At 40.8% G+C, this 13,897-nt stretch overlaps 1 protein-coding gene across 4 annotated transcripts in view; it reads right to left on the reverse strand.

Moving 5' to 3' along the window:
• The window catches only part of LOC109870683 (diacylglycerol kinase beta), a 158,717-nt gene that overhangs the window by 55,434 nt on the left and 89,386 nt on the right, over positions 1–13,897 (reverse strand). For all 4 annotated transcript variants that reach the window (XR_004205613.1, XM_031805527.1, XM_031805525.1 and 1 more), the window contains 2 exons: positions 13,732–13,821; positions 10,805–10,965 (listed from right to left, as the gene is read on the reverse strand). Coding sequence is in view for 3 of the 4 variants with exons in the window: in XM_031805527.1 (XP_031661387.1) it covers positions 10,805–10,965; positions 13,732–13,821 (251 nt within the window). In the remaining variant the exon portion in view is untranslated. The remainder of the gene's footprint in view (positions 1–10,804; positions 10,966–13,731; positions 13,822–13,897) is intronic.

The raw sequence follows: 13,897 nt of genomic DNA on the forward strand, positions 1-13,897 counted from the left end.
GTATCTGTGTATATATAGCTAGTAGTGTGTATCCTGTGTATATATAGTCAGTAGTGTGTATCTGTGTATATATAGCTAGTAGTGTGTATCTGTGTATATATAGCTAGTAGTGTGTATCTGTGTATATATAGCTAGTAGTGTGTATCTGTGTATATATAGCTAGTAGTGTGTATCTGTGTATATATAGCTAGTAGTGTGTATCTGTGTATATATAGCTAGTAGTGTGTATCTGTGTATATATAGCTAGTAGTGTGTATCTGTGTATATATAGCTAGTAGTGTGTATCTGTGTATATATAGCTAGTAGTGTGTATCTGTGTATATATAGCTAGTAGTGTGTATCTGTGTATATATAGCTAGTAGTGTGTATCTGTGTATATATAGCTAGTAGTGTGTATCTGTGTATATATAGCTAGTAGTGTGTATCTGTGTATATATAGCTAGTAGTGTGTATCTGTGTATATAGCTAGTAGTGTGTATCTGTGTATATATAGCTAGTAGTGTGTATCTGTGTATATATAGCTAGTAGTGTGTATCTGTGTATATATAGTCAGTAGTGTGTATCTGTGTATATATAGTAGTGTGTATCTGTGTATATATAGCTAGTAGTGTGTATCTGTATATGTATAGTAGTGTGTATCTGTGTATATATAGCTAGTAGTGTGTATCTGTGTATATATAGTCAGTAGTGTGTATCTGTGTATATATAGTAGTGTGTATCTGTGTATATATAGCTAGTAGTGTGTATCTGTATATGTATAGTAGTGTGTATCTGTGTATATATAGCTAGTAGTGTGTATCTGTGTATATATAGTAGTGTGTATCTGTGTATATATAGCTAGTAGTGTGTATCTGTGTATATATAGCTAGTAGTGTGTATCTGTGTATATATAGCTAGTAGTGTGTATCTGTGTATATATAGTAGTGTGTATCTGTGTATATATAGTAGTGTGTATCTGTGTATATATAGCTAGTAGTGTGTATCTGTGTATATATAGCTAGTAGTGTGTATCTGTGTATATATAGCTAGTAGTGTGTATCTGTGTATATATAGCTAGTAGTGTGTATCTGTGTATATATAGCTAGTAGTGTGTATCTGTGTATATATAGCTAGTAGTGTGTATCTGTGTATATATAGCTAGTAGTGTGTATCTGTGTATATATAGCTAGTAGTGTGTATCTGTGTATATATAGCTAGTAGTGTGTATCTGTGTATATATAGCTAGTAGTGTGTATCTGTATATGTATAGTAGTGTGTATCTGTATATGTATAGTAGTGTGTATCTGTGTATATATAGTAGTGTGTATCTGTATATGTATAGTAGTGTGTATCTGTATATGTATAGTAGTGTGTATCTGTATATGTATAGTAGTGTGTATCTGTGTATATATAGCTAGTAGTGTGTATCTGTGTATATATAGCTAGTAGTGTGTATCTGTGTATATATAGCTAGTAGTGTGTATCTGTGTATCTGTGTATATACAGTGCCTTGCGAAAGTATTCGGCCCCCTTGAACTTTGCGAACTTTTGCCACATTTCAGGCTTCAAACATAAAGATATAAAACTGTATTTTTTTGTGAAGAATCAACAACAAGTGGGACACAATCATGAAGTGGAACGACATTTATTGGATATTTCTAACTTTTTTAACAAATCAAAAACTGAAAAATTGGGCGTGCAAAATTATTCAGCCCCTTTACTTTCAGTGCAGCAAACTCTCTCCAGAAGTTCAGTGAGGATCTCTGAATGATCCAATGTTGACCTAAATGACTAATGATGATAAATACAATCCACCTGTGTGTAATCAAGTCTCCGTATAAATGCACCTGCACTGTGATAGTCTCAGAGGTCCGTTAAAAGCGCAGAGAGCATCATGAAGAACAAGGAACACACCAGGCAGGTCCGAGATACTGTTGTGAAGAAGCTTAAAGCCGGATTTGGATACAAAAAGATTTCCCAAGCTTTAAACATCCCAAGGAGCACTGTGCAAGCGATAATATTGAAATGGAAGGAGTATCAGACCACTGCAAATCTACCAAGACCTGGCCGTCCCTCTAAACTTTCAGCTCATACAAGGAGAAGACTGATCAGAGATGCAGCCAAGAGGCCCATGATCACTCTGGATGAACTGCAGAGATCTACAGCTGAGGTGGGAGACTCTGTCCATAGGACAACAATCAGTCGTATATTGCACAAAACTGGCCTTTATGGAAGAGTGGCAAGAAGAAAGCCATTTCTTAAAGATATCCATAAAAAGTGTTGTTTAAAGTTTGCCACAAGCCACCTGGGAGACACACCAAACATGTGGAAGAAGGTGCTCTGGTCAGATGAAACCAAAATTGAACTTTTTGGCAACAATGCAAAACGTTATGTTTGGCGTAAAAGCAACACAGCTCATCACCCTGAACACACCATCCCCACTGTCAAACATGGAGGTGGCAGCATCATGGTTTGGGCCTGCTTTTCTTCAGCAGGGACAGGGAAGATGGTTAAAATTGATGGGAAGATGGATGGAGCCAAATACAGGACCATTCTGGAAGAAAACCTGATGGAGTCTGCAAAAGACCTGAGACTGGGACGGAGATTTGTCTTCCAACAAGACAATGATCCAAAACATAAAGCAAAATCTACAATGGAATGGTTCAAAAATAAACATATCCAGGTGTTAGAATGGCCAAGTCAAAGTCCAGACCTGAATCCAATCGAGAATCTGTGGAAAGAACTGAAAACTGCTGTTCACAAATGCTCTCCATCCAACCTCACTGAGCTCAAGCTGTTTTGCAAGGAGGAATGGGAAAAAATTTCAGTCTCTCGATGTGCAAAACTGATAGAGACATACCCCAAGCGACTTACAGCTGTAATCGCAGCAAAAGGTGGCGCTACAAAGTATTAACTTAAGGGGGCTGAATAATTTTGCACGCCCAATTTTTCAGTTTTTGATATGTTAAAAACGTTTGAAATATCCAATAAATGTCGTTCCACGTCATGATTGTGTCCCACTTGTTGTTGATTCTTCACAAAAAAATACAGTTTTATATCTTTATGTTTGAAGCCTGAAATGTGGCAAAAGGTCGCAAAGTTCAAGGGGGCCGAATACTTTCGCAAGGCACTGTATAGCCAGTAGTGTGTATCTGTGTATCTGTGTATATATAGCCAGTAGTGTGTATCTGTGTATATAGCTAGTAGTGTGTATTTGTGTATCTGTGTATATATAGCTAGTAGTGTGTATCTGCGTATCTGTGTATATATAGCTAGTAGTGTGTATATGTGTATATATAGTCAGTAGTGTGTATCTGTGTATATATAGCCAGTAGTGTGTATCTGTGTATATATTGCCAGTAGGGTGTATATGTGTATCTGTGTATATATAGCCAGTAGTGTGTATCTGTGTATATATAGCTAGTAGTGTGTATATGTGTATATGTGTATATATAGCCAGTAGTGTGTATATGTGTATCTGTGTATGTATTGTAGTGTGTATCTGTGTATATATAGCTAGTTGTGTGTATATGTGTAAATGTGTATGTATAGTAGTGTGAATCTTGTCTATATAGCTGGTAGTGTGTATTTGTGTATCTGTGTATGTATAGTAGTGTGTATCTGTGTATATATAGCTAGTTGTGTGTATATGTGTATCTGTGTATATATAGCCAGTAGTGTGTATCTGTGTATATATAGCTAGTAGTGTGTATATGTGTATATGTGTATATATAGCCAGTAGTGTGTATATGTGTATCTGTGTATGTATTGTAGTGTGTATCTGTGTATATATAGCTAGTTGTGTGTATATGTGTAAATGTGTATGTATAGTAGTGTGAATCTTGTCTATATAGCTGGTAGTGTGTATTTGTGTATCTGTGTATGTATAGTAGTGTGTATCTGTGTATATATAGCTAGTAGTGTATCTGTGTATGTATAGTAGTGTGTATTTGTGTATATATAGCTAGTAGTGTGCATTTGTGTATCTGTGTATGTATAGTAGTGTGTATCTGTGTATATATATATACAGCTAGTAGTGTGTCTGTGTATATATGGCTAGTAGTGTGTATCTGTGTATATATGGCTAGTAGTGTGTATCTGTGTATATATGCATTTGAAGTCAGAAGTTTACATACACTTAGGTTGGAGTCATTAAAACTCATTTCTCAACCACTCCACAAACTTCTTGTTAACAAACTATAGTTTTGGCAAGTCGGTTATGACATCTACTTTGTGCATGACACAAGTAATTTTTCCAACAATTGTTTACAGACAGATTATTTCACTTATAATTCACTGTATCACAATTCCAGTGGGTCAGAAGTTTACATACACTAAGTTGACTGTGCCTTTAAACAGCTTGGAAAATTCCAGAAAATTATGTCATGGCTTTAGAAGCTTCTGATAGGCTAATTGAGTCAATTGGAGGTGTACCTGTGGATGTATTTCTAGGCCTACCTTGAAATCAGCCAAGACCTCAGAATATAAATTGTAGACCTCTACAAGTCTGGTTCATCCTTGGGAGCAATTTCCAAACGCCTGAAGGTACCACGCTCATCTGTACAAACAATAATACGCAAGTATAAACACCTTGGGACCACACAGCTGTCATACCGCTCAGGAAGCAGATGCCTTCTGTCTTCTGCCTTAGAGATGAACGTACTTTGGTGCGAAAAGTGCAAATCAATCCCAGAAAAAAAAGCAAAGGACCTTGTGAAGATGCTGGAGGAAACGGGTACAAAATTATCTATATCCACAATAAAACGAGTCCTATATCGATATAACCTGAAATGCCGCTCACTGCTCCAAAACTGCCATAAAAAAGCCAGACTACGGTTTGCAACTGCACATGGGGACAAAGATCATACTTTTTGGAGAATTGTCCTCTGGTCTGATGAAACAAAAATAGAACTGTTTGGCCATAATGACCATCGTTATGTTTGGAGGAAAAAGGGGGAGAATTGCAAGCCAAAGAACACCATCCCAACCGTGAAGCACGGGGGTGACAGCATCATGTTTCAGGGTTGCTTTGCTGCAGGAGTGACTGGTGCACTTCACAAAATAGATGGCATCATGACGGAGGAAAATTATGTGGATATATTAACGTGACATCTCATGACACCAGTCAGGAAATTGAAACTTGGTCGCAAATTGGTCTTCCAAATGGACAATGACCGCCAAGCATACTTCCAAAGTTGTGGCAAAATGGCTTAAGGACAACAATGTCAAGGTATTGGAGTGGCCATCACAAAGCCCTGACCTCAATCCCATAGAATATTTGTTGGCATAACTGAAAAAGTGTGTGCGAGCAAGGAGGCCTACAAACCTGACTCAGTTACACCAGCTCTGTCAGGAGGAATCGGCCAAAATTCACCCAATTTATTGTGGGAAGCTTGTGGAAGGCTACCTGAAACGTTTGACCCAAGTTAAACAATTTGAAGGCAATGCTACCAAATACTAATTGACTATATGTAAACTTCTGACCCACTGGGAATTTGATGCAAGAACTATTATTATTCTGACATTTCATATTCTTAAAATAAAGTGGTGATCCTAACTGACCTAAGACAGGGAATCTTTACTAGGATTAAATGTCAGGAATTGTGAAAAACTGAGTTAAAATGTATTTGGCTAAGGTGTATGTAAACTTCCAACTTCAACTGTAGTTAGTAGTGTGTATCTGTGCATGTACAGTAGTGTGTATGGTTTCTATGTGGGTTCACAGACAGAGAGACAGATAGGTTGAGGGGTGGTGGCTGTTTCCCTCCTATCTGGCCAGGTGTCACTCAGCACGGTCATTCATTACCGAGGTAACCCGGTCGGGCCTGGCAGCCGCTATCTTCCCATCACTGATACTTCCTCTGACCTTCAGTGTGTTGCCAGCACTACTCCCTTCATTTCTCTCTTTCTCCCCCCTTCCTCCCCCACCGCTCCTCTAACCTTCACTTCCTCTACCCTCCCTAGAGGCCTGGCCTGGAAGTCCTCTGAGCAAGCACTACACAACCTGCTGTTGACACACAGGTCAGGTCACTGTGGATCCGATCCCCAGTCCATAGAGTAACACAGTGGGTAAGTAGCTGTAACTAATGCATAACCTGCCAGAAGGCCAGAGAGCATTACATGACGGGGCCAGAGCCAGGCACTCCCAGGCCCTCTCTTCTTCTCATAGCTAGCTAGAGAGCCACGCTTGGAGAGCAGATGGCTTGTTGATGGCAGGAAAGATAGTCAGGTTTCATCGTTCTCTCACACCATGAAGTGATCGGCTTCCTCAGACTGAGGGGCTGGGGTGAGGAAAGTGTGAGGAAGGAGTGAGGACACTTCTTTAATGGCTGCTGACATAGTGTGATTTCCCTCTCGCTAATTCTTCAGACAGATTCTTTCCAGAGTGATGGTTGGGAATGGGATCACTCATGTAATGTAATGCACTTTAGGAGTGTATGGAGTGCCTATAATGCCTACTGTAAAGGAAAGGCAGGGAGGGAAGCCTTGGAGATTTCTATGGGGATGTGTGACTGAAGTGGGGCTGAATTGTTTGAATCACAGGGGGGTTAAAGGTGCAAGGCAAGGTAGGGAAGGAAGATTTGACATTTTCTCTCGGGATGTGGGACTGAAGTGGGTTCAGGGATTGGGTTGAAACCCAAGGTGCTTGCCACACGTACATGTAGGTTGGCGGCTTCTTAACCTCTTGAACCTCTGGGGGCAGTATTTCATTTTTGGATGAAAAACGTTCCCGTTTTAAACAAGATATTTTGTCATGACAAGATGCTCGACTATGCATATAATTGACAGCTTTGGAAAGAAAACACTCTGACGTTTCCAAAACTGCAAAGATATTGTCTGTGAGTGCCACAGAACTAATGCTACAGGCAAAACCAAAATTAAATTTCATACAGGAAGTGAGCCAGATTTTTGAGGCGCTGTGTTCCAATGTCTCCTTATATGGCTGTGAATGCGCAAGGAATGAGCCTACACTTTCTGTTGTTTCTCCAAGGTGTTTGTAGCATTGTGACGTATTTGTAGGCATATCATTGGAAAATTGACCATAAGAGACTACATTTACCAGGTGTCCGCTCGGTGTCCTCTGTCGAAACTATTGCGTAATCTCCAGGTGCGTGCATTTTTCCATTTTGAACAGAGGAGAAACCAAACTGCCACGAGTGACTTATCATCGAATAGATATGTGAAAAACACCTTGAAGATTGATTCTAAACAACGTTTGCCATGTTTCTGTCGATATTATGGAGTTAATTTGGAAAAAAGTTTGCGTTGTAATGACAGAATTTTCGGGGGTTTTTCTTAGCCAAACGTGATGAACAAAACGGAGCGATTTCTCCTACACAAATAATCTTTTTGAAAAAACTGAACATTTGCTATCTAACTATTCATGAAAATCGCAAATGAAATTAAATAAATATATTGGCTCACAAGCTTAGCCTTTTGTTAACAACACTGTCATCTCAGATTTTCAAAAAATGCTTTTCAACCATAGCTACACAAGCATTTGTGTAAGAGTATTGATAGCTAGCATAGCATTAAGCCTAGCATTCAGCAGGCAACATTTTCACTAAAACAAGAAAAGCATTCAAATAAAATCATTTACCTTTGAAGAACTTCGGATGTTTTCAAAATCGCAAATGAAATGAAATAAATATATTGGCTCACAAGCTTAGCCTTTTGTTAACAACACTGTCATCTCAGATTTTCAAAAAATGCTTTTCAACCATAGCTACACAAGCATTTGTGTAAGAGTATTGATAGCTAGCATAGCATTAAGCCTAGCATTCAGCAGGCAACATTTTCACTAAAACAAGAAAAGCATTCAAATAAAATCATTTACCTTTGAAGAACTTCGGATGTTTTCAATGAGGAGACTCTCAGTTAGATAGCAAATGTTCAGTTTTTCCAAAAATATTATTTGTGTAAGAGAAATCGCTCCGTTTCGTTCATCACGTTTGGCTTTGAAAAAAACCTGTATCCGGGAGCGTAATTATAGCCTCAAGCCCATTACCATAACGCAACGTTAACTATTCATGAAAATCGCAAATGAAATGAAATAAATATATTGGCTCACAAGCTTAGCCTTTTGTTAACAACACTGTCATCTCAGATTTTCAAAAAATGCTTTTCAATCATAGCTACACAAGCATTTGTGTAAGAGTATTGATAGCTAGCATAGCATTAAGCCTAGCAATCAGCAGGCAACATTTTCACAAAAACAAGAAAAGCATTCAAATAAAATCATTTACCTTTGAAGAACTTCGGATGTTTTCAATGAGGAGACTCTCAGTTAACGTTGCGTTATGGTAATGAGCTTGAGGCTATGATTACGCTCCCGGATACGGGATTGCTCGTCGCAACAGGTTAATTCATTGGGGAAGAAGGGTCCGCGGCAATGGCTGGAGCGTAATTAGTGGAATGACATCAAATACATCACACAGTTTCCATGTGTTTGATGCAATTCCATTCGCTCCGTTCCAGCCATTATTATGAGCTGTCCTCCCCTCAGCAGCCTCCTGTGATGTAGACTCCTCTCCAATCTGATCTGTGTGTTTATAGTGCTGACTGAGAGTTAATGTTAATGCAGTCTCTGTATAGTGAAGCCTTCTCGTTAAAGGCTTGTTTTCCTCGAGGCAATCTTCAGTCAGCGTCATTGTATCCAGATCAAACTTAGTTGACAATGACCATAGTTGTTAAACAGGAATTTGATAGATCCAAATACTTCATGGTCAAGATTTTATATGAAGTTCTTCTCAATATGGATTTATGTTCGACTCTTCTTAGGATGTAGGTTGCATGATTATTAGATTTAATTTGTTATTTAATATGATCAAGCTTAAGTGTGTACTTAATGCAAAGCACTGATGCCCAAAAGCATTACAAAGTAATCTGAGGCAGACAACAAATTAGCAATACCACAAAGCATCTTTATCTCCAGCCTAGAGCGTTCTCCCAGTCACTACAACTACCATGTCATCTACAATTAACTTACTGTGCAATAAACAGATGACAGTTGAGATTCGAAAATTGGCCTTGAGAGCGCCAACGCCATGGCAACCCAATCCCCGGCCTTTCGAAGGGAAGGTCTGTGAGTGTGATGGCAGGAAGTGCTGCCCCAATATGGGTATGGATATTGAACCCGATTCTGGGCCACCAATGATTACAACATTATATGGCGTGACTGAGTCACAGTGCTAGCGCTCGTTTGCTCAGGTGTCATTGGTGCCCAGATACGCAGCCATCTGTCCCTGGCTGCTGGAGTCACTGTGATGCGATCTGTTGCCCTGGGGAAGGGCCATGCCGTATTGGATCATAGTGCCATCTACAACATAGGAATAGCATTGGTCTAAGCGGATTACATAAACACAGAATCCTTCAAAGGGATCAGAATTTGAGCTTAAAAGGTCCTCTGAGAAACACAGAATGTATATATAGTTTAGTGGACAGTAATTGGACTGTAAATAACAATTCTATCATCAATAACAGTTTAAAACATAGCCAGCGCTTCTTTAGACATGTTGTACAGCCGGGGTAGATACTAGACAGTGGCTGCAACCAAAGTATGGACCATTCTGGCACTGGCACTACCATCCACCAGCCCACATCTGAATCACATAGAGGGGGTCCCCTGGCCACACCCTGGCCATTCTGACACAGGCATCACATGGTGGAGAAACATCCATTGTCTAGATGGAAAGGTCAGAGGCTTGGCCATTTGCTGATATAATACACATTATAATTAGAGCATGTTGTCTTTCCGTTCAGTCAGCAATATGCTGAGATCAAGTACTGAAATCAGTAAGCTGCTTTCGAAAGAGTTCCTAGCCTGATTTCTGATCTGTTGGTGCTATATTATCTGTATTAGCACATAGGAGCTGTCTGTACAGTACAAACAGATCCGGGACCAGCTTGCTAGGGTGTACCCATAATGCAGCAGTAACAAGAGGGTAGAGTCCTTGTGTTTGGCAGGAACCTGGTGAATATGTGGCAGGCGTGGGACCAGTGGGATGCCGGGTTGCATAACATCACAGTAGTCCATGGTAACCCTGCCAAGCTAGCCCCTTCCTCCCTGCTCCTCATCCTACCTGTGATTGGTCCAGACATATTATGTACCAATCACACTTCGGCTTAGTCCCACTATCTACTCCTGATGTGTATTTTTAGGCGTCCGTGCAATGATGCCTGGTGGGCTTGAAGAAAATAAAGACAGGAAAGACCATAAAAGGGATTGTACCCTTCAAATGAGGTGCTGCAGGCACCTTATAGTTAAGCAACCGTAGCTTTAATGACAGATATAGGAAACATCCATCTGAAGTGTCAGGGATTGACAGAGAGACAACAAGACAAGCACTGAGACAGAATTCATTTGACCTCATCCCTCTGGTCCCTCTAGTGTAATACGTTTGTGGCGAGCCCATGGTAGTTTGTCTCAACAAACGAGCAAAGAGTAGAGTGATAACGGGTTGCTAAGCAACAGGGACAATGGCGACGTTGGTTCCTTCCCTTTAAAAGGGGAAACAGTAATTAACCTGCTTGAGAGGCTAAGAAACCACCAGTGATTCTGCAAATTGTTTAACTCCTGCTGGGATAGGCAATCCCATACTGTAGCATAGTACTGGGCCTATGTACTGCTTCTGTTTTGATCTGAATATGGAAAGGCAGGTAGGATTGTGTGTGTGAGTGTTTTTAAGGATAAACATTTGAAGTTGGAAATTGGTTCTGCATGTGATGAGTTCTGCATGTGATTGGTTCTGCATGTCAACAAAAATTTCCTGGTGAACCTGATAAACAGTGTGTGTGTGTGTGTGTGTGTAGTCTGTTCTCTCACCACTCCGATGGAGAAGTAGTTGTTGACGATGCTGTTGGGGACTGGGTCTCCCTTCTCCTCCTTGTCTACAGGGATAATGTCGATGTTCCATCGGTCCAGCATCATATCTGTGCTGTGTTCTATGTCCCGCAGGAACTTCAGCAGGCTGCCTCCCTCATAACCTACAGGACAGGACAGAGAGACTGGTGAGACATGACACAGGGAGATACAGTCATCACACACTAAGGTCACCCACACTGTCAGACCCAGGCTCTCAGAACAAGTTTTATTCATTCAATAAGATCTAGTATTCATCAAAATGTATAGTCCTTTCTGTATTCCATTTCACGTGAGGTCAGAGGCCTTGGATTCCTAGAAGCAAGCAAAGAGAAAACTAAGATTGAGTGGTGAGAAGGGAGTACATCTGAAAGCCTCATACTGACAAAACAGCCTAATGGCAGACAGTATGGGTGTACACAATAGAGTCATTGTGGCCTTATGTCCCAGAGGGGATGAAGAGGAGTTGGTAAGTAGGTACACTGCCATGGGATAGAACTCCTAACCTCCAGGCCTCTCTGAGAGAGACTCTTGGTAAACTCCAAAAAATGCTGTGTTAAAAAACACCCAGTTTGGGTTCTTTGGTAACCCAGCACTGGGTAAATATTGGACAACACACGCTGGGCTATTTTGACCAAGCCAGTAATGTGAATAACCCAACATGCTGGGTCGACATGCAGCTGGGTCTTTCTTAATGTACAGTAATATAAAGTTATTTCAGGAGGCGTGGCTTATTAGAGGTGTGGCTTTCAGATAGATCTTATTGACAACCTGTGAGAGTTTTTTGATAAGATTACTTATTACATATTATAATAAGGTGGTATCTTTCCCAACAACTGGATTTGCATAAGCTTTTAGGGATTTTATACATTTCTGTAAGCCTGATTGAAGCTACAAAAATGCCAATGTTCAACCTTAACATGTGATAACTATACAACAGAACAGAAGAACTTGAATTACATACACTCTAATAGGTGGCTAAAAATAACTATCTGAAAGCCACTCCCTTACTAAACCTTGCCTCCAGTCTTCTGATCTGACCTGCTGGATCACAATAACCCAGCATCAACAAACCAAGTGACCCAATGCCTGCCACCCAGCAGTTGGGTCAACCAAATTAACCAGCAGTTGAGTCAACCTAACAAGCCAGCATTTGGGTCAACCAAACAACCTAGCATTTTTTAGAGTGTAGAGGTAGACAGTAGAGGCATACACAATAGAGTCATCATTATACTGTGTCATGGGATAGAACTCCCGAACCCTGGGGGGCTCCGGTGAGCGAGTCCTCTGTGTTGGAGACCAAGTGGGTCTGAACCATTACTCTAATGATGACTGTGATCAGTACTGCTGAGAGGTGGACCGGGGTGTTAGGGTTACACCAGTGGCTGTCATGGAGGTGTGAGCATCTAATGAGGACCCATCACTCAGAGCACCAGGGGACTTTAACACTCACATGGCGACCCATCCTGAGAGCCAGGGTTCATGTGTGATGGCACTTGTTCCCCCTACTGTGCTCCAGACCTGGGTTCACGTAATATCTGAAATCTTTCAAATAATGGAACTTTTGCTTGATTTTTCAAAAACAATGTGAACCCAGGTCTGCATCAGGGGACGTGACACTGAGAGCCGAGGCCCATGTGTGATGACACGCATTTCCCCCCATGTGCTCTCCAACAGTCTGAGCTCACACTTTTCCTCCCTCATGTACATTTCCTAAATCACAGAGGGAGAAAGCAATGATGATGTAATGTAAGAAGCCAATTAGCCTACTTTATACCCTGAAGATTTAACAAAAAGCTCGCCGACTACTTATGGCACAATAGCATGCTCTTTCATGTTTGCATACAAGCATATTCCACTAGACGTGATGCACACATATGCTTACATACAGCCCAGTCCTGACTGATATAGTTACAAAACAGGCCAAAAACATCTGTCATATAACATCTGCCAGTTAACAGGAGATCAATAGGAGATTGTATCACCAAACCCAATTTAGATGATTGGTTTACTATGCTAGGAATTCAAACGCATGTGCAGTATGTTTCTACAAACAGACGACTGTGACACAGTACATCCCTCACAGTCCCAGCTTTTGTATCTACTACTGTACAATCTGTAAATATGGTCATAACACTTAAATGTCTTCATAGAAAGAATCCAATTGCTTTTAGAAGATAATGTATTCAACTGGTGCTTGGTCAAAAAGCCCCTGGGAACTAACTGTCCATTTAGTTTCCAAACATCAGATCATAAGCCCGCTGCCTGGCTAAAGTGCTCAGCTGGTCTCTACTCTACACAAGCCAGGGTTAGGTCAAGCAGTCTGTCATAATCAGGGTCGCAATCATTGGCCAAAAAACAGGCCCAGTCAATGACAAGCAGGGATTATATAAGAACTCTGCTTTGCATTATAACACACTTTCAAATTAGCTCTATGAGGATGTGTTTAGGACAGTGGAGGCTGGTGGAAGGATATGTAGGAGGACAGCCTCATTGTAATGGCTGGAATGGAATTCATGGAACGGAGTCAAACATGTGGTTTCAATATGTGTGAAGTGGTTGATACCGCCCATTTATTTCATTCCAGCCATTACAATGAGCCTGTCCTCCTATAGCTCCTCCCACCAGCCTCCACTGGTTTAGAACCACCAGAACTCAACAGGTGCATTGTGAAGATATTGAGGAAAATATTGCTGATGGAAGCTTTCAGTGAGTAAAATAATACTCACACTGCGATCTATGTACACACTCACACACGCACACACACACACGCACACACACACACACACACACACACACACACACACACACACACACACACACACACACACACACACACACACACACACACACACACACACACACACACACACACACACACAGCTTCTCACCTCCGCCCCAGCGTAGACATCTTGCCAGGTCGTTCCCTGTGCCCAGAGGGAGGATAGCCACAGGGGGATCTTTTGCAAAGTTGGCCTTGTCTGCAGATGGACAGATAATGATAAGATAATAATTACAATTCTGATGGAGAATTAATTTCTCTGAATTATTTCAGAG

Source organism: Oncorhynchus kisutch, linkage group LG26 (genome assembly GCF_002021735.2).
Source record: "Oncorhynchus kisutch isolate 150728-3 linkage group LG26, Okis_V2, whole genome shotgun sequence".
Lineage (NCBI taxonomy): Eukaryota > Metazoa > Chordata > Actinopteri > Salmoniformes > Salmonidae > Oncorhynchus > Oncorhynchus kisutch.